Source organism: Dendrobates tinctorius, unplaced genomic scaffold (assembly GCF_039654945.1).
Source record: "Dendrobates tinctorius isolate UK_male_01 unplaced genomic scaffold, ASM3965494v1 ptg000085l, whole genome shotgun sequence".
Classification (NCBI taxonomy): domain Eukaryota; kingdom Metazoa; phylum Chordata; class Amphibia; order Anura; family Dendrobatidae; genus Dendrobates; species Dendrobates tinctorius.
In genome coordinates this window covers 6737764-6759718 of record NW_027361753.1, presented here as the reverse complement: position 1 = coordinate 6759718, position 21955 = coordinate 6737764, and the positions used below count along the sequence as shown (strand labels likewise).

The 21955-nt window shown below is 39.8% G+C and overlaps 1 protein-coding gene across 13 annotated transcripts in view; it reads left to right on the top strand.

Moving 5' to 3' along the window:
• NEDD4L (NEDD4 like E3 ubiquitin protein ligase) overlaps positions 1–21955 on the top strand; it is a 331333-nt gene that overhangs the window by 265480 nt on the left and 43898 nt on the right. For 8 of the 13 annotated variants that reach the window (XM_073584806.1, XM_073584805.1, XM_073584804.1 and 5 more), the window contains 11 exons: positions 2703–2876; positions 5005–5079; positions 7922–7981; positions 9001–9060; positions 10197–10256; positions 10866–10925; positions 11640–11699; positions 12285–12344; positions 14956–15087; positions 17339–17458; positions 21318–21515. In XM_073584806.1, coding sequence (XP_073440907.1) covers positions 2703–2876; positions 5005–5079; positions 7922–7981; positions 9001–9060; positions 10197–10256; positions 10866–10925; positions 11640–11699; positions 12285–12344; positions 14956–15087; positions 17339–17458; positions 21318–21515 — 1059 coding nt within the window. The remainder of the gene's footprint in view (positions 1–2702; positions 2877–5004; positions 5080–7921; positions 7982–9000; positions 9061–10196; positions 10257–10865; positions 10926–11639; positions 11700–12284; positions 12345–14955; positions 15088–17338; positions 17459–21317; positions 21516–21955) is intronic. The other 5 variants (XM_073584807.1, XM_073584808.1, XM_073584810.1 and 2 more) reach the window with 5 other exon arrangements.

Sequence of the window (21955 nt, the reverse complement as noted above, 5' to 3'; positions counted from 1 at the left end):
GCTTAATTGTGTTGTTTCTAATTATATAGATAAAGTGCACCCAGAGGACAAGCGCTGGGCACAAATGGGTCCCAAAAACAGTGCGCTGCATCAGATAACTCTGATCCACCAGTCCCCCCACTCGCCAGCAACTCTGTTGTGCCTGCACAGTAATTCTCAGCTTTATGACTTGGGATTATGGTCCCTATAGAGTATGGTGCCCAGCTGGGGTCATTTTGAGCAGCTCCATTTCTGGAGGGAGGTTTGTGTTTAGCTTTATCTCAGTGGCTGTCCTCATCCCCCAGTTGTTGTCATTGTTGTCTTCGTTCTGGCTCTGGACGTGTCTCTGACACTTGATGGAACAGTCAGTGCTGTTGTCATTCTCCGCGGAGACTTTTTCTGTTTTGATCCATACACCAGTGTATCAGGTACCAAGCTGGCACGTAGGAAATCCATTTAAAGAGTACCCCCCGCTCCTGGCTAATTCCTTGTTTACAGCCCGCAATATCACTTGGAGGTTATTACAGAGCAGGGCTGGAGTCGCAGCCGCACAGCTCGCTAATCTGCCCTTTCTCTGGAGTAGAAACCATCTTGCTCTGCCTGATTGATTTAACTTTTGCTAATTCCTGTGCTATTTGATATTTTCTTCTCCATTCACACCAAAGATAAATACTGATGGCTGTTAGCCTCGCGTATTTGACATTCGAGGTGCCAAAAAGCGATGTGGTTAGATGACTTATAGCATAATGCAGCTTTGGTTGTGACTACTGTGTAAATAGAAAAAGCTGAAAAAGTCCTGGAAAGTATCCGTAAAGTGAGCCACTTGATGTGGCTTTGGACTAGTATCTGACTGGTTGATGGCAGTAAGGCATTTTATAGTAGCGCCACCTACAGGATGAGTCGGGGATATCACCCAGATAAAACATGATTTAGAGGCGGCTGCTGGATGGATAAGGTCACAGACTGTGTAACAATGACAAGGAGACATACTCCAGACCTCTGCCTCGGATTCCAGTGTCATCTCCCTGCGACCTTGGACAAATCAGTCAAGTATCTGTGTCCCTGACACCAAAAATAGATTGGATTGGGACACTGTCCTTAACTATCCTCCACAAAATGTACTAAATAATGCACAAACATTGACACTTGCAGGCCCCCCCGCATATTACTGGCTACTGACTGAGTTATTGGAGAATCTGTCAGTGAGCTCGTTCTGTTAGTTTGCAACTTTCATTTGTCTTTCTGGTTTCCTCTCAGCCCCTTTTTGGCCACATGAGAGTTCAACTGAACTTTGACATGGTCATAAATCGGCACCCAGTAGATAAGAAAAAGCAGATAAGGAGAGCAAGTTCACTGTCGGATTCCCAGTTAGACCATTCTGCAGCCATCGGAAGAAAGTTTGTAATAGGTAAATGGTGGAACGATTTTAATGGAACCCAATTGTAAGAAGAAAAAAAAAATTAGCACCAAAATTAGAGATGAGCAAATATATATTTACGGCACCCAGTGTGGTCCTTCATGGCGGATATTTCAATCTTTATAGATGGATTTTGTTGGATAGTCCTTGTCAAGACGAGCAACTTTCCAATTTACAGCCCCTTAAAATTTACATCCAGCTGACCAGCTTGTAAGCATTATACTCTGAAGCTTTCTGCGATCAGGAAGTAGCAGCGTGCTCCCAACGATCCTGGCCAGCTTTAAAACAAGTGCTTACAAGCTCAATAAAGGAGAGCTTGTGTGTACTGCACATGTTCTGCTGTCTAGCAACGGCGGTTGGTCCCAAGGAACGAGCTTTAAAGAAGTGTTACTATCTCAAGAACGGCTGCAAATTTTAATAGCCGGTAAATTGCAAAAATGCTTGTATTTACATGCCCTATCTGACAATATCCATCTGTATGATGATGGGAATAATCCATTAATGCGGGCGATAAAGCGATGGTTATCGGCATCTGGTGTACACCTGGTAGGTGCTGCCAACAATAAGCACGTGCCTCAAATCAGAACGTTTTCTGATACTGTCGTGGGCCGGTATAACTCCAGTTTATGGTCCGGCACATTGATGGACCTGACATTGGAGCCAGAAATGACGGTAACTCTTAATAGCGCATCATGGAGATGCTAGTAATTTGTGACCGGTTCCCTCTCAGTCCTTAAATAATAGTTGTCAACCGTACCCGAAGGAAGTGTCCATTTACTCGCGGAGCTCGTTCTACATGTCGCAGGATTTTCCTCTTTCGCAGGTTTGATCAATGTCTACTGCCGCTCTGTTGTTTGTGTCCTATAATGATTTCTGATGAAACTGTAAAAAGTTCCGAATAGCATGAGCAGATCAGTTCCTAGGACTCCGGTTCATTGTCCAGATCAGTGGTACCTGGCGGCTAGACGGGAAACGCACAAATCGCTTGTCTTCTGCCATCTTCTGGTCCGGCTTTTGGTCCTGGCGCGACGTCATCTGTGGGGCATGATTCACAGACGGCGTCGCACCAGCCTTGACCTATCAAGGGTACTTCGGAAGGCAAAAGATTCGCCGGCCTTCCGTCTTGCCGCCAGGTACTACGGACTTTGACCTGAGTCTTGCGAATCAATCTGCTCATCTCTAACCATGAGCGATCGCCGGATGTTATTGAGAACAGTGTTTTTCCCGTAGCAGATATTTCGCTCCAGGTGAGAACGAAGCAGGCGGCATTTGTCCATCATTAACTCTGGTTTGTTTCCTTCTCCAGCCATGGGAGACCATATCTGAGGAAATGAGTCTGAGCAACGACGCTCTGAACACATCGCTGCCACCGCCCGCCTCTCCGGTCTCCCGAGCCAGCGCTTTGGAACTTTCCGAGGAGCTTACCCGGAGGCTACAGATTAATTCGGAGTCCAACGGGGAACAGTTCAGTTCACTTATCGTAAGTAGTAAGATTGCAGTTGGCACACATCCGCAGCGCTACGTGACGTGCCCAGCCTGCAGTTAGCGACCATGCCAACAAATCACAAGGAATTACAAATCTGGAACCTCAAATCTTCTGAGCTCTTCAGATGATCCCATCGGCCACAGCTTCCACCTGCAATGAATTCTAATATGGGATGGTTTCGTGGTTTTTATTTTTTGTTTTTGGTTTTTTTCCCCTTCTACTTCTAACAAGAGCCATAACTTTTTTTTTTTTTTTTTTTTTTCTGCACATCAACATAACACATTGAGAGCCTATTTTTTTGGAGACAATTCTCTTGTGTCTCCATTTTCTAAAACCCATAACTTTTTTTTTTTTTTGTTTACTATCCAAGCAGCTGATGGTTTTTAAAATTAAATTTTGGCATACAGATAACAGTCAGTTTTTTGCACAGATGTGCAGCAAGACAAAATGTACGCTTATTCTTTTTTTTATAGAAAAAAAAAAAGTTAACGAAAAAAGTGAAAAATTGATCTGTTTTCAGTTTAAAACCATAAAAATAAATTAAATTTAAATAAGCATATTTGACATCACTACAGCAGAAAGTCTGATAAAAAAAATTACTTGTATCGTAAAAAGAATAAAAATATATATTATATATTCACATTTATATCTATTATATTGTATTTTATCTATCTTTCTATATAGATATATAGAGAGGAACATCTAATATATATCGTACTTGTATGTATGTGTGTATATATAGAATTTTTTTTTTTCTTTTTACAGCCTTTGCAATACAGGTTCAGTAATTTTATTTTTTTTCATCTAACTTTCCTCTGTGGCAATACCAAATCTACTTTTTTTTTTACTTTTATTTTTATGGTTTCAAACTGAAAATAAATCAATTTTTCATTTTTCGTTAATTTTTTTTTTTTTCTCCTCAATTGTCTGAGCCATTGTTCTATACACTGTAATTCTATTGTAATTGTTGACAATAACAGGTTGGGCTTTTAATTAAAGAACGATGGTGGCTATGACGGGGCCTTAACAAGGCACCCAGCTGCCAATACAACCCATGGCTACCCCGCAATATTGAGGGAGCGAATGGGAGACGGTGCCACGTCGGCTCCTGCAGTCCATTTAAAAGCTATCTCAATGATTAAGCTGCAGCGATCGGAGCTGGCTCTGGGCGCTGCTGTTCACATTGGCAAGTACCATTATGGAGTGGGTTCCATTCCATACTCCCCCACCCGACAGAAGACGTACTGTTTTGTAATTTCTATTATTCTTCCTCAGCCCCTCCCAATCTTATTTAATCTAATTATTGATTATTTATTTAACGTTAACATTTATTATGTAAAAATTCATCTTTCCAGGTTAAATTTTTACTTTGTGCAATGTAGAAAATCTTTTATTTTTTTTAATTTAATTTTTTTTAATAGAAACCATCAACATGTAGGCTTGACTATTTCATGGCTTTTTGTGCCTTTTATTACATATGAGCACTCTTTAGTCCTGTTACTGTGAATATTTGCATTGTATATTCCTGTGATTATGAAAGTTTTCGTAATCGATCCATCGATGGCAATTTGTCGATGGTTCCTTCCTGAGCACTTACCTAGGTATGTGAAATCTTAAAATGCCAATGTTACAATTATATGTAGACTTTCTTTTCCCCCAAAATTAGTCACAAAGTCAAGAATCTATATTTGCCATTATTTTTATTTTAGGAGAATATTACTTTTTTAGGTTAAAAATCACTCAATTTTTTTTCTTTTTTTAGGCTTTTTTTTATTCTCCCTGAGTTTAGTTTTCTTTTCTTGAACTGAAGCAAAATTTTTATCCCAGGGAATATAAATATACTAACCATAGCCACCAAATTTTATTCTCCACTGCAGCAAACAGCTTGGGAAACACGAAAGGTAACATTTATTCGCAATACGACGTGGTGATTTTTGGGGACAAAAAAATGAGCAAAAAAATTTCCTTAATTTTTTTTTTTTTTTTTTTTCAAATGATACCATGAACCTTTTGTGTTAACAACCACGGAATTTATCATGTCTTTTTTGGATGTTGTCATTTATTTATTCTATCAATTTTTAGCCAAATTTAAAAATCTCTTAAATAAAAATCTGTTTTTCAGCAGCGGGAACCTTCCTCGAGATTGAGGTCTTGCAGTGTGACAGATGGTGTTGCTGAGCAGGTTCATCTAGCAATGGTAAATCAAAGTTCACCTACTTCTTTTCTTTTTTTTATCCTTTTTACTACTCAGTTGAGCTTCTTCCTGTTGGGGAGGGGGAAAATTTTTTTTGACTTGGATCTGGATCCCAGAGATATATTTTTTTGGTTTTCCCAGAATATGCAGAAATATGGCCTCCGCTTCCCTCAGAATTTGGCCAACTTTGTTTCAGGGGGTAGCCACCCTTAAGCCATTTTCATACTTCACGGTCCAAGTACAGGCCACGATGTCTGGACTGGCCGAATGTCTCATCACTTGAACTCAACAGTCTCAAGTATATAAAAGACAGTCTTATTCGGGTAAGGAGGTCCATGGTCACTCCGTGCATCGCAGGCCGTGCCCAGACCATGAACGTCGGAAGCGTGAAATCGGCTGTAGAAAATAAAAACATAGTATCACTAATCTTTTAGCCTTAAGTTTTTCGTGAACTTTTTCTTGTTTTGATAAAACTTTTGAAAACTGTTCTGAAACAAGAAAAAAAAGTTCACAAAACTTTTTAATCTAAAAGATGAGTCCTACTTTGTTTTTAAGCTAAAGTTTTGTGAACTTTTTTTAGTTTGAGAAGTTTTGAAAACTTTTTTATTTTTTGTTGTTTGCCCAAGCCTATACTACAAACAGGAAAAAGACAACCGCACGTTACGGTGATATCCTTAATGGTTTGGGGGTTCCTGATTCTTTCATACAAAGTTAATTACAGCTCTTTTATTTAGCCAATTATCAAAATATATATTTTGTAATTTTTTATCATTAGTTTTACAACCAGTTAAACCCGTTTCCATAACCTTCTTGCCGTTCGATGTAAGACGCTGTATCGTAAATGCTCATACAATACATTTTGTGCAGGTTTATTTTCGACTATTCCTTCTTGTATGAAATGTTTTATGTTCTTATTTTTGATGCTTTTAGAAATTAAAATACTTGTCGTCTTTAAAAAAAAAATAAAGAAGACCATTATTTGATTTTCACCACGTCCAAATGTGCAAAAACAGAGTCACGTGGTTTCTGTGGGTAGTATTGCTGTTCAGCCCAAATCTGCAATACCGGTCCGAACTCATGGATAAAGGATGGCACTGTTTTGAGAGAAAAAAGGGAAAAAAAACATAATTGATTTTTTTTTTTATAGTATCCGGCAACCTCTTTAACTTCATTTTTAATAATAAAGAGTCCTTCATTGATTCATCTTGTACTGATAGGCTTTAAAGGGATTGTCCAGATAAAGAACATTTTCTCACGGTAGTAAGTTATACAACTTGTTGAAAAAGTTGACTTCTGAAAAGTGACACAGGACAATGTGTTCGGTGTTGACACATGGCCAAATCATTTTGTGAAAGAGGGTGACCAGTGCATCGAAAGAGAACTGGGCTGGCTTGGCTATTAAAATGAGCAATCAGGCAAACCCCATCACACAGCTCTGCTCACATACTGTCCTGTAATTGGGCTCAAACGGAAACATCGGTCAAGACCTTCAACTAGAAGATTGGGACACCTTTCAAACGTCAAGAATATTACAAAGTTGCTTGACTTGCTAATGTATGTATATAGTAACCAGATTATATTTTTTCGGCTTGGTGACCCCTGTAAATTTTGGGTCCAGACTCACCAGCCGGAGTAAAGTTGTTGGGTTTTTCCTACCGGATGTTAGCTGAGAGCAGACTCGTAAGTTTATATGATAGACTAGATCCTTATCTTCCATTATCAGTTCTAACCAATGTTTCCACAGAAACAACCAACGTAAACTTAACAAACTTTGTGAAGTTTCTTCTTTTATTCTCCTCTTGCTGTTTTCCTTCTTATCGTCGTAGTCTGTCAACTTCGTTGCACGTGGTCTAATCTTGTAGGATGTGGCCACGAGCCCGAAACCTCTTTCTTTAATCCTCCATGGACTCCATCGGATGAAGTATGCCACCAAGATAGAAACCTGTCTCCTCCTGTGTCTCTTCTGACATGAGAAAGGTCTCCTACTTACTCTTCATTGGATTCTCACGGGCCAATGTTTCTTGAAACTAGAAGACTGGGAGACCAAAAGTTGAAGAGTGAAGATAAGAAACTGTGCTCAAGTGACCACTAAGGATCTCCAAAACGTAGCCTATCATCTTGATCCCGGCTGATGACCTCCACTCCCATTCCCCAGTGATGAACCATTAATGTTAGACCCTGGGATATTTTGCCATTACATCCTTGATGCTCATGTTCTCTCTAACTCAAAAATAATACTGCAAAAGAAAGAATGGTGGCCGTCTTGGTTGTCAACTAGCAAGAGATCACTAAGAAGTTCAAGAAACATTTTCACAACTCCAAAGGGAGAAACCTGATATCTATATTTTTTGGGGGGGTAATTTCAATTTATATGCAATTTTTGGGGCACTTTTTTCAAACTTTGGATGAAATTTATTTAGGATTGGATGACAAAGTTTCCATGTTGACTTGTGACTGATACCCTCATCCTAATACTGATATTTAAGATCCAGCACTGGCCAATTACACGGTCACTAGTTGTTTGTTACTCGCTTATCACTCGCTCTTGTTTAATCACATCGTACCTGGTCACCTGCACTTTCCAGGAACTTTAAGGAAAAACAAGAAATATTTAGCTTCAGATGTTTCCATTATAAATTAGGGACAACCTTGATAGCTCCTCCTCTTCTTTTTTTTTTTTTTTTAAATTGATCCAATCAAAGATATTCCTAAATTACTTATCTGATTATTCGTGAATCTCTAACTCCCCTTCCGTAACGATTCTCCTTCTCCGCTAACGATAACTCGTTCCTCATATTGACCCTATAGATTTATTTTTTTTAATGGTCGCATTATTGTTTAACAGCCCGACTCTACAACTGGAACATCGACGTCTTCAATGGTGACTGGTGGGGAGGAGTCCACGGTAATGTCTATATGGTTGTATTGGGACAGCCTAGTAATTGTTGGCCAAGCTTTAGGCTATAGGCTCGTAACCCCAGATACTCGATGCATAGGGGTCTGACCAACGGTACGTCTATCTCTGTCCACCATTCTCCCAGCCACTCATAGACTTTGATACCATTTTTATAAGCAGCCTTTGAATGTAACAAGATGGTACACGCTCGGCCAGTACTTTTTAGCCTCATTCTAATGGAGGATACAAGGGATCTACATCCGGTAAAGGTCAGACCTCCATCAGTCTAGTAATTGTGGATTGTTGTAAAATGATTTAAGCTCAAATTTCTTTTTACCTCACTCTAATGGTGAATGAATTGGATTCCAGGGCATTCTGTGGGGTCTATTCTAACAACACAATATATGGTGAGGGTCTAAAAGCTAAAATGGTGGCCAACCTTGGTTATCATTTGTATTCCATGGATATAATTTTAACAAAGAAATAAAGAACATTCACAACTTAACTAAAGGGAGATATTTTTCTTCATTGGTCATTTTATGATTTTACTAATCAAATTTTTCGAGAAATTTTTCAAAATGGATGATTTGTTTTCCAGCTTCAGATGTAAAGTTCCCTTGTTGACTACCGTTTGAATGTTCTTAATACTTATATTGAAGATCCAGTGTTGGGCAATTACACTGTTACTTACTGGCCTTTACCGCCATCACCATTACTTGTCATTCACTTATCACTGGCTCATGTTTCACTACATTGTACTCTGATGTCCACACTTTCTATGAACTCTCACCGAAAAAAAATATTTTGGTCCAAAGATCAGATGACTATTACATTAATCATTATGGACGATCTTGAAAACTCTACGTCTGTTTTTGGTAAATCAACCAATCACTGGTATTCCTAGATTAACTAATTATTCTTGCATCTCTAACTCCCCTTCCTTAACTATTTTCCTTCTCTGCTAACAACTCATTCCTCAAAATGACCTTGTGAATTTTTTATTTAATGGTCACGTTATTGTTCAACAGCCCAGCTCCACAACTCGAAGAGCGCGATCTTCAACTGTGACTGGTGTAGAGGATTCCATGGTAATGTCTATATGCTTGTAGTCGGACAGTCTAGTGATCGTTGGCCAAACTTTTGGTCTTAATGTCAAAACTTCACATGGGGTGAAGTTCCATTCCAAATATGAAATGCCGCATTCAACCTTTTGTAATTTTTGTTTTTCCCTGACCTCGTAGTAGTTTGGTCACTCATACACTGTAGTTTATTGGCTGTTTGGTTAATATGGTCACCACTTATGCTGACATTGTCAACAACCTGAAGCATCAACTATCACACTGTATGCATAGGTGTCCGACCACTGCTACCTCCATGTTGGACCGCCATTTCCCCAGCCATTCAAAGTCTCTGGTTCTGTTTTTATAAGCGCCGATGGATTTGGATGGAACAGAATGTCACATGCTCACCTGTTGATCCTTTAAACTCTTTTTAGTTGCTATCTTGTGCTGGAGGACACGGGGACTGGGTTGCGGTGGAGGTCAATCTAGCAATGACATTGATAAATGGAAAATGTTTTAGGTTCTTTTTTTTTTTTTTACTTTGCTTCGTTAGACGTAAATGGGGTTCTACTTTCGCAACACATACAGGGTATTTTTGAGCTAAAATGGTGGTCGTCTTGATCTTTTTTATGGATGGATAACAAATGAGTGACATTTTTCATAAATTGACCAAAGGGAGATATTAATCTTCATTGGTAATTTTCTCTATTTTGTTTAATTTATAGGGTCTTTTTTTTTTTTTTTTTTTTTTTACATGGTTGACATTTTTTTTCTAGCTTAGACTGGAATGTTTCCATGTTGACTTCTGATTGATGAGTCTTATACTTAGAAATAAGATCCAGTGTTGGGCAATTACACTATCACTAGTTCTTGGCAATCACATATCATTTGCTCATGTTTCACCTAAACTTGCCAGGAATTCACGGGAAAAGTTTTTTTTTTTTTTTTTGCTCCACAGAATAGATGAGTATTGCGTTATTTATTATGAACGTTCCTGAAAACTCTACGTCTGTTTTGGGGTAATCAACCAATTAATGATATTCCTAAAATACATAATTACTCCAGTAAATCTTAACTCCACTTGATGATTCTCTTACATGGCTAATGATAACTCATTCCTCAAACTTTTGATTATTTTTAATGGTCACGTTATTGTTCAACAGTCCAGCACCTCAACTGGAAGAGCGCGGTCTTCAACTGTGACTGGTGGAGAGGAGCCCACGGTAATGTCTACTTGGTTGGAGCGGGACAGTCTAGTCTTCTTTGGCCAAACCTTGGGTTATGGGCTCATGACCCCACATTGAGATGAAGTTCCATATTTTTTTTTTATTATCAGCTTTCACAATAGTTTGGCACATGTTCAGTCACTCGTACAGTAAAACTCTTTCTAGTCGCAGTCTTGCTGCTTTCGAGAACGGGGGACTGAAGTTTTTTTAGTCTTGAAGAAAGTTCCCATGCCGACTTCCAACTGATTAGCGTTCCTAATACTGAAATTTAAGCTCCAGTGTTGGACTATTACACTGTGACTAGTTGGCCATTAACAGTTCTTGTCGCTCACAATATACTCATGTTTCACCACGTCATACTCTGTCTCCTACACTTTCCCGGAACTCTTACAGAAAAAGTATTTTGGTCCATGGAACAGTTGACTATTGAAGTATACGTTATGAACGTTCTTGAAAACTCTTCGTCTGTCTTTGGGAACTCACCAATCAATGATATTCCTAAACTAATTATCTAATTATTTCTTTAAAGCTTGCTCCTCTTCCTTAACGATTCTCATTCCTCAAAATGTTTTTTTTGTTTTTAATGATCGCGTTCTTGTTCAACAGCCCAGCTTCACATTAGGAACAGCGCAGTCCTCAACTCCGACTGGTGTAGAGGAGTCCACGGTAATGTCTATATGGTTTTAGTAGCACAAGTCTTTTAATCGTTAGCCAAACTTTCGGTGGTAGGATCATAACCCCACATGGGATGAAGTTCCATTCTACGTGTGAAATATTGCATTCAATCTTTTGTCACTTTGGTGTTTTCCCAGGCTTTACAATAGTTTGGTCACTTTTCCACTATTCCTTTTCTGTTGTATTCATCACATGGCTCTATCCACGTATTGACTTTTTGTTTAATACACTGGGTCTTAAGAAAATGTCCCAACTTCTAAAATTTGGTAGATATTTATCTTCATCGATTTATTGTATGATTTTGTTAATTTCTAGGGAAATAGTTCCAAAAACATAAGATTTCCAGCTTAGACTGGAATGTCTCCATGATGACTTCTGATTAGTCTACTTAAGACTTCCTAAGACATATATTTAAGATCTAGTGTTGGCTGATGACATAGTCACTAAGTTGGCCAGTTCTGGTCAATCAAATATTTCTCATTCATGTTGCTCACAAACATCAGTATTCATTAAAGATGTCCTTGCAAACTCTACGTCTGTCTTTGAGAACTTGATTCAATCAATGATATTACGAAACGTCTTAGCTAATTGCCACTGTAAATCTAACTCCTCTTCCGTAACTGTTCTCCTTCTCGGCTAGCAATAACTCATTCCTTAAATTGACCCTGTAATTTTTTTTTTTTTAATGGTCACATTCTTCAACAGCCCAGCTCCACAACTGGAAGAGTGCGGTCTTCAACTGTGACTGGTGGAGAGGAGTCCACGGTAATGTCTATGTGGCTTTAGTCGGACAGTCTAGTGGTCGTAGGCCAAACTTTTGGCTATAGGCTCGTTATCCTACATGGGGTGAAGTTCCAATCCAAATATGAAATATTGTTTTCAATGTTTGTCATTTTATTTATTTTTTTTCTCAAGCCTCATACTAGTTTGATCATGTTACCACCATCAATTTTCCATTAAATTCTTTGAGCTCTAGCCACTTGTTGGCATTTTGGGTAATATAGTCCTGGTTATCATCTATCTTCCATGGATAAAAAATTTTTTTTTTCGATCTCAGACTGGAAAGTTTCCAAGTTGATTTCTGACAATGCGTCGTCTTAATTTTGATCCAGTGTTGGGACACAGAACGGTTGACAGTTGCCTTATACATTATGGATGTTCTTGAAAACTCTACATCTGTCTTTGGAAAATTGAGCCAATCAATGATTCTTAAGTTACTTACTAAATTATTCTTGGCAATCAAACTCCTCTTCCTTAACAATTCTCCTTCTTGGCTAACGGTGAACTATTCCTCCAAAATGAACCTGTGGATTTTTTTTTTCTTTTAATGGTTGCGTTATTGTTCTACAGCCCAGCATCACAACTAGAAGAGCGCGGTCTTCAACTGTGACCGGTGTAGAGGATTCCACGGTAATGTCTAGATGGTTGTAATAGGACAATCTTGTCTTTTTGGCCAAATCAGTTCTAAGCTCGTAATGGGGTGAAATTCCATTACATTATTAAAATATTGTATTCGGTCTTTGTCATTTTAATTTTTTTCCCAGGCATCACAGTGGTTTGGTCACTTTTCCACTTTTCTGTTTTATTTATTGTAGCGCTCTTGCCATATATTGGCTTTTTGGTAAATATATTCTTTACCTAAGTATCTTAAGACTTAATAAAAAAAAAAAGTACTCGTAAGTCACCATTTATGCTGTTCTCTGGTTCCTGAAGCTTTTATCACCTATCTTCCGGATGCTTGATGGATGGTGGATGAACCACTAGGAGCTCCATTTTGGCTTTCAAAGACTATGGTACTGTTTTTGTAAGTGTGATAGGCTTTGAATGGAGCAAGATGGCAGGCAAATGCTCGATCATGATAACATTCAAACTGTTTCCAGTTGGTCTTTCTGCTGGAGGTATTGGTGGACTGAGGTCCGGTGAGGATGGACCTCCATTAATCTCTATTGGGTTTATCACCTATTCAGTTGCTTTTAAGCTTATACTTCTATTTATATTGCTCTATCAGGGCCTAAAAAATCGTTCTAGGGTATGCTGGGATGTTGTACTCCTACTTTGACAATACATGCAGTGGGCATTGTACTTCCACAATAGTGAAACCACTATTGAGGGTTGTGTGAAATTTGTCTCTTATGCCAGTCTTTATTTTCCTGCAAGGCTTTTTGAGCAGTGGCAATGTTCAATGCGTAAGGGTGTTAATGTTTTTTTTTTTTTTTTTGTTTATTTATGGAGTCCCAAATTGAAGGAGTTGCCCCCTTTTCCAAAATAATTTTGACAGATTTCATTCAAAGTATAATCTTTGGGTTGTCTAGCACCTGGACCCCCCCCCCATCCATACAATTCTGGTCTGCTTCATTGGGGTCCCAAAAGTTTTGAGAGTCACAGATAAGGTGCTCTTTATTTTTTTTTTTTGTGGGGTCGGGGAAATGAAGGTTGTAAAAGATTAATTGGTTGCTTTCTTAAAAAAAAAAAAAATAATAAAGTGGTTCGTCCATTTTACAAAGTGTATGTGGTAGTGCGGTTCAGCGCCAAGTACTTTTTGCAACATGGACAGGTGTGGAGCTGTGTTATGAATGAGTCACTGGAGGAGGAGAAAACAAAAATATAAGCTAAGTCCAGAAAACTGGAGAGGTTGGTAGCTATCGGATTGCAGACCCCTGATCCTATACAACACAACTAACAGTAACCGTGGGGGGTTCCTACGGTGCCCTAGACCCCTCGTCACAGCCGGAGAACTACATAAGCCTAAAGGAAAGGGGAAATCTAAACTGCCCCAGAGCAGACCCCAAAGCAATAGACAGCCCCCAACATGTATTGTCGTATTGTCGGTGAAAAACAGATGAAAACACAGACAGAAAGACAGGCTGAGCAAACGATGGGGCCCAACTAACTAGATAGGACAGGGCAGAAAAGATGCTGGCTGCAATCCGCAAAAAACCCTACCAAAAATGTCCCAACCGTCTGATAGGGAAAAAGGCCCTGAAGTCGCTAGACTTCAAAATCACTATATCAGCACTCGGGTATATTCTGAAAACAGAGCAAAGAGATCAACTGATCAGAGACAAAAATGGAATTCAGACAGTCCCAACAAGGACTGGCTGAATACAAACACTAAGGAAACCAGACAAAATCTCATGGAATAATAGCAGGGCAAAAACTTAGCTTTTAGTAGACAGGAACTAAACTGGATGCAAGAGCTCAGAGCATAAAGGATCACCAGCAGCCCTGCAGGGCGTCGGCTGCCTTATATCCACTCAGAAATTCCAGATGTCCAATCACACTCCGCCTGTTCAGATGACAGGTTCTTCCCATCCCAAACAATTTCACTACCTCTCTTAACCAGCAGAGGGAGTTCATCAGACATCAAAGGTGAAGGGGAGAATGAACTCACAACAGAGCTGTTTTTGGAGAAAGCACCGATGTATTTCTGATTTTTGGTAATCCCGTTACCATTTCACCCTTGATGGTTGATGTTTTAGTTAACTATTGAACACCATCATATAAAAAGAAAAAAAAATACAAAAGTAGACTTTTCTGTTGTATTAAAGCGAAATTCTTCTCACTACTGATATTTATCAAGTGCTGGGACCCACACTGATCATAAGAATCGGATTCCCCAAGTCCCCTAATTGAAGGGAGCAGTAGGGAGCATGTGTGACCACCACTCCTAGTCGCACATGCTCAATTACTACTCCATTTGCACAGGGGGTCATTGGGCTGCTAATTCTCAGTTTTGGTAGCGATCCCAGTTGCCAGATCTTCCCCTACCCTCAGACCACTTTTCGGATATTTGATAGATGGTGTAAGAGACAACTCCTTTAAGTACCGTAGTACTGTTTCTAGTGATAACAAAAAATGTCCGTCTGACTGGTGGTTCTGTACTGCAGATCTATAGTCTATATGATTTGAAGAGTTTGATTTTTTTTTTATATATATATATATATATATATATATATATAGATAGATAGATAGATAGATTTAAATTGCGTTTTTGCAATAAAATAATTTCTTCCACAAACAGCCTTCGGTGGCCTACGTACACACAACTCCGGGGTTACCGTCAGGCTGGGAAGAAAGGAAAGACGCTAAAGGACGCACATACTATGTCAATCATAACAATCGCACAACAACATGGACCCGACCAATCGTGCAGGTATGACGATCCGTTCCAGAGAGACGCGATCACTTTCTCTGTAGTAAGGCGGTTCAGCTTTCGGAACTTGTGCTTTTAGGGGCCATTATGGCTTATTGATGGGGTATGCCATAAATGTCCAATAGATGCAGGTCCGAGCAGTGGTACCTACCCTTATCTAGAGAACGGGGTCCTCCATGCCCTATCGTTGAATGGAGAAGTGTTTGTGCATGTGCCAAAAATGTCTTTGATTGTTCATGAGACAGATGTGGACCTTAACACTGGGATATGTGGCACCTACCGCAGGTCCTAAGCTATCGATGTGCCATATATGCCTCTTTTAAGAGGTTGTCTCATGAGAGACCTTCATAACCTATTGATGGGATGTGCCATAAATGCCCGATAAAAGTAGAACCCCACGTCTGGACCCGTACCAATACAGGATTCCCTATTCCAGACGGAGCCCGACCATGTGTGAGTCGAGAAGTCATATCATACAATCAAGTAAAAATTCAGCTCAAGTCAGAGCTTCAATAGCTCAATAAATGGAGAGAACCGGTGCCTGCGCTGCCACCTCTCCACTCACTGGTGGGCAATGGTCGGCTACAAAAGGGGAATGGGGGACTCGCACTCTAAAAACAGTTATAGGTCCCACCTCTGGGACTCGCACCTATCTGTCCTTTATGGCATATTCTATGGATACGGCATTAACATCTACTTCGAGACAAAGTAATATGTCCATCAATGAACAAGATTTTTGGCCCAAATCTAGATATCATATGCATGAAAATGGAATTAGTGCTTCACTATTCTGTGCTGATCTGGAGTTACCGCCTGTATTACTTGCAGAACAGTGAATGCAGCTCTGGAGTGTACAGGAAATGTATGTACACAGTGACTCCACCAGCAGAATTGTGAGTGCCGCTCTGGGGTGTATTACAGGATGTAACTCAGGATCAGTAATGTATGTACACATTGACTGCACCAGCAGAATAGTGAGTGCAGCTCTGGAGTATAATGCAGGATGTAACTCAGGATCAGTAATGTAATGTATGTACACCGTGACTGTACCAGCAGAATAGTGAGTGCGGCTCTGGAGTATAATATAGGGTGTAGCTCAGGATCAGTACAGGATCAGTAATGTAATATATGTACACAGTGACTCCACCAGCAGAATAGTGAGTGCAGCCCTGGGGTATAATACAAGATGTAACTCAGGATCAGTAATGTAATGTATGTACACAGTGACTGCCCCAGCAGAATAGTGCGTGCAGCTCTGGGGTATAATACAGGATGTAACTCAGGATCAGTACAGGATCAGTAAATGTATGTACACAGAGACTGCCCCAGCAGAATAGTGAGTGCAGCAATGTGGTATAATACAGGATGTAACTCAGGATCAGTAAATGTATGTACACAGTGACTGCACCAGCAGAATAGGGAGTGCAGCTCTGGAATATAATACAGGATGTAACTCAGGATCAGTAATGTAATGTGTGTACACAGAGACTGCCCCAGCAGAATAGTGCGTGCAGCTCTGGGGTATAATACAGGATGTAACTCAGGATCAGTACAGGATCAGTAAATGTATGTACACAGAGACTGCACCAGCAGAATAGTGAGTGCAGCTCTGGAGTATAATACAGGATGTAACTCTGGATCAGTAATGTATGTACACAGTGACTGCACCAGCAGAATAGTGAGTGCAGCTCTGGAGAATAATACAGGGTGTAACTCAGGATCAGTAATGTAATGTATGTACACAGTGACTGCACCAGCAGAATAGTGAGTGCAGCAATGTGTTATAATACAGGATGTAACTCAGGATCAGTAAATGTATGTACACAGTGACTGCACCAGCAGAATAGTGAGTGCAACTCTGGAGTATAATACAGGATGTAACTCAGGATCAGTAATGTATGTACACAGTGACTGCACCAGCAGAATAGTGAGTGCAGCTCTGGAGTATAATACAGGATGTAACTCTGGATCAGTAATGTAATGTATTTACACAGTGACTGCACCTGCAGAATAGTGAGTACAGCTCTGGGTTAGAAAACTGGTTGTAACTCTGTATTAGCTCTGAGAATACTATTAATGGTGCTTCTGGGATTGTCTAGACACCTTTACTCAGTAAGGAAGGGTACACTAGAATGAACTTGTAATACTTCCAGTTTTGAGTTTTGGTTGGCATTGTCCTTTTAAGTTGACTCTCGCTCTTCTTTCATTGATGATATTTAGGATTGTTAACTATGTTTTGCCTCTAAACTAGCACGCTGAAGACGGTGCGGTCGGATCCACCTCAAACAGTAGCAACCATCTGAGCGAACCTCAGATCAGGCGGCCTCGTAGTCTCAGTTCCCCCACAGTTACCTTATCTGCTCCGCTGGAGGTGAGAGTCTCTCTCATCTATGGACCTTGTTGTCTTCTTCTGCTTACCAAGTCACCGCAATCTTTTTTTCATTTTCTAACTTTGGCAACGGCTGATGGCCTCTCCGGCATCTCTCCTCTCGCTCTTCATGCTTGATAAAGTTAATTCTGTTCTCATCCTTTGGTTTCTTTCGTTTTATTCATGTTCGCTTCGTAACTTTTCTTAATTTTCTTCTTGCTGATTTTATTTGAACATCTTTAGTCTCTTTATACTTATATTATTGTATGTCTGTCGTGTTTATTGGTTGTTGTGTGTGTCAACTATTCTCCTCTGTGTTGGATGGGATTTTTTATGTTAAGATTTGCTTAATGTTCCTGTTTTTAGAAATTATGAAAATGTTCTTTTATTGGTTTCCACCAATGGAGGTTCTTGAAGGCATAAACCAACCAAACCATGGACGTGGAAAATGAAAACAGGACTGTTAAATGGAAAGTATCCAAAAATAAGGTCCAGACTCAAAAAAAAAAAAAAATAACCAAAGTGTTCGTTTTCACATTAGAGCCAAGATGGCATCATGGTGGGTTGACGCATCTAACCAGTCCTTCCTCAAGAGTTAGAACGAAGTTGGTTCAAAATGTGAAAACCTATGATGTTGTCATTTTGGTTTTAATGTGAACTAATAAAAAAGATTTAACTTTTTTTGGCACTGGACCTTTTGACTTATTTTTGGATTTTGTCCATGACTGGCTGTTCTTCAAGTGGTCCATGCCTCCTCTTCATAAGCCAAGGTGCCTATGCCCAAGGAGACATCTGAAGGGTGAACCTTACCGATCTTTTATGTTAAAAATTGGAAAAATGGCACCCATCCTTATGTTGGCTGATCCCAAAGCAACCTTCCACAAAATCCTATCTAGTTTCTTTTCTAATGTTGTATCCATGCCGTGAAGAAGAAGGTGATCACCTCTGCGATGAGGCGAACCGGAGTTGAGTTGGGTACTATATCTCCATTAGCCTTATGGCGCCGAATTGGGACTCAAGTCACCACTGAGGTCCATAGACTTAGGACTGTTTTCTCCATGTTCTTAGACCAAAAAAAATAGTTCTAGATCTAAATCTAATAGTTTTTTTTTTTAACCTTTTTATGGATAAAAAATAAGCTGTTGTCCTCAATCATGAGATCATGAAGTCTATAAACGTCAATATGAAGAAGCATTTTTTTTCAAGCGCGGTTTCTCGAAATTACTAAAGAATGCCTTGACGATGCTTTCTGCTTTTTTGGCTATAATCTCTGCTTTGTCTATGTAGTGACCACAAAGTGCGTTGTCACTTCCGTAAATAGGACACGTCAGATGATGTCATCAGTGATTGCTCCTTAAAGTGGATCTATCAGCAGAAAATTAGTTTTCAAACCAAGCACAGGAGCGTTGTGCGCACTCGGCGTGGCCAAACGGTTCCGCGCACCTTCCCCCCCCCCCCTACTTGTTTTCCATCCATCTCTTCTTTGACTGACAACTCTAGCTTTACAGGAACAAGAAGAAAGTAGGGGTAGATGGGAAAACAGATAGTTTTGAAGGTGCACTGAACTGTTTGGCCAGGCCAAGCGTGCAATGCAAAGTGAGCGCCTGATTTTGGTTTGAACAGTCATTTTTCTGCTGGCAGACTCCACTCATTGTTAATGAGTATTTTGCCCCTCAATGAGACGTATAGAGGCTGTTGTCAGAATCTCTCAATAAACCCCATAACAAAGTCCTTGTCCTGTTTACATGATTGACAGTCTCTGAGCATAGACCTTTAGACCGATGATTAGACATGAGCGAATATGATCTGTAATGTTCTAGGTTCGTACCAAACTCCGAACATGGACTTGTCCTAGATGTCCATTTTACAATTGAGAAAGAGACCATGGATTTCTATAGGATTCAGGCTGAAGTTCGGGAACCACTCTCGGACCCGAACCAAATTTTGGACTAAAGCTTGGTCGAACCCGACCTTCCACATGTCCGCTCATTCCTACTGATGATATCTTCTGACATGACTAAGTAAACCTATGTCCACCATGGCAAATGTTTTTTTTTTTTTCATTGTCCTATGTGTCTAAAATAAAAAATAAAGCAATGGAAAAAATCGTTCTACCATCTCGAGTCCACAGCTCCTGTGGAGAGATGTGTTCCCATGGTGACAGACTACAAACGAACCCTGCGTAGTCTGACTCTACAGAATTTCTTGCATCCATTTGTATCTTTCACCTACCTGATCTACTGCTCGTTCATTGGCAAGTAGATGATGGATGAAAGAATGGCTGCAGGATCAGACTGTCAAGGGTTTGTAAGTAGTTTACAATAGGATGCATAAGTCCTGCAGACACAAAGCGGGAGGGAATTTTTGATCCTCGAGACCCTCTGAAAAGGTCCTTTATTAATTTACATGCATTAAGGACGATGAAATTATAATTTTGTTTGCAAGGTGGATGTGGCCTTTTACAGTGCGGATGGTTTTCTTTCAGTGCTATTTTAGTTTACTGAGCTACAAATCTGTGTGCAGTGTAGAATATTGGAGCGTTATTTTGCTTTTTAATAATGTGCGGAGTCTGAGATACAGAACTGATTGTAGACTGCGCTCACTCATTGCTGCATTCAGAATTCCCATTTTCTAGCATCTCCTGCTGGTTCAGTGTCTGTACAGAGCATCATCTCCTATATGGGATGCGTTGTCCCAGAATGCTCTGCAGCACATAGCTTTGGCTTAGACTATGGGCAGGATATCTTTATTCCTGCTTCATTTTAAGACCCCTTCATATGCAGCTTAAAGCCAGTTCCAAGTTTCAGATTTTTTATTTGTAGGAGTTTCTCTCCCAGGAATATAAGCTGGATGAGCAATCTGTGTCTCTCCTAGTAATACATGATGTGTGTCCAAGGTGCTCCTGCTTCCATTAACGAATATATTAATAAACATAGATTCTATCCTGCAAATATTTCTTTGTGCTTTCCTCATGTATATTCTTTTTTTTTTTTTCTCTTCCCTCCCTGAGACTATAAATGCCTTCCTCCCTATCTACACATTGGATATCTGCTGAATATCCCGTCCCTGCTGCTATGTCTAACACTGAGAAGAGGAAAGGGGTGGAGGTCAGATATTCTGAGCAGAGCATGAGCTCTGATGGATTTATATCCATTTTTTTTTTTATTTTTTGTTTACAGGTCATTCAGCTAGATATTAGAAAAAAAATTGCCGTAGAGTACATAGCTTTTAAGATATACATACATATTAGAATTAACCTATCCGTATGTGCTGAATTTGGTGGATCCAGACAACTATTTAATGTGTATGGTGGTGCCCCAACCCAAGCTGATGGCATTTAGGGCAGGGTTACAAAGGATTAGGCATGCTGGATTTCAACCTGCGCAATCCTTCAATTTTTTTTTTAAATCTGCCCTAGCTGGAGGTGTCTGGAAGGGGATAGTTATTGAACTTTTGTAAGTATATGGGCACCTTTTATGAGTAAGTCCAGCAAGGAATCTTCAAAATTTTTAAGTTCTAGCTAGCAGAATTGTGAATGCAGCTCTGAAGTACAATACAGTCTGTAAATCAGGACCCAGTACAATATGAGTAATGCTGTAGTTTTATTCTAATATTTGGTGTTTTACTCTAACTGTAAAGGTTGATGATGGTAGCACTATCATGCATAATAACACACATTAAAAGCCGGCATGCTTAACCCTTGGTTGGCAGATAATGTGTGGGAAATGTTAGTAATGCCGTTGGCTCTGGGAATTTATTTTAATTAATATATTGGAGTTTTTTTTTCTCGTTTCGCATGAATTTCTCACCGTACTAATTGAAATTAATCCTTGTTACGTCTGCATTGTGTTTGACCGTACAGGGTGCAAAAGACTTTCCAGTGCGCCGCGCCGTGAAGGATACACTGTCCAACCCACAGTCTCCACAACCATCTCCATATAACTCTCCTAAACCACAACACAAAGGGGCGCAGAGCTTCTTACCGCCAGGTTGGGAGATGAGAATAGCACCAAATGGCAGGCCATTCTTTATTGACCATAATACCAAAACTACCACCTGGGTAAGCAACACTTTACTTTTACGGAGCTCTCCGGGGAGACGTTCTCTTATATAATGTCATTAAAGTCATGGAGATGGACCCTTTAAGAACTAGCGGGCAAGCCCTACTACAAGCTGTTGTGATTGACAGCTGGATCACATTCATTGTCTATGGTTCTGCACTCCTCTATCTCAATCAGTCTCATAGACAATGAATGACGCTTTAATGCGCGTGCGCGGCCATCGATTCATTATATAGCTAGATATTAAAGACCCCCATTATCAGGGTTGTTAGGCTCCCCCAGCGAATCAGCATATTATCATCTCTTCTGCAGAAAAGTGATAACTTGCCAGGTTGGGAATAACCCTTTAATTACAAACTCTTATGCATTAATGTAGTGAATGTCACAAGTGTTGTCTTGATTGCATCTTGCAGCTTTTTACAATGTATTTTTTTTGTTT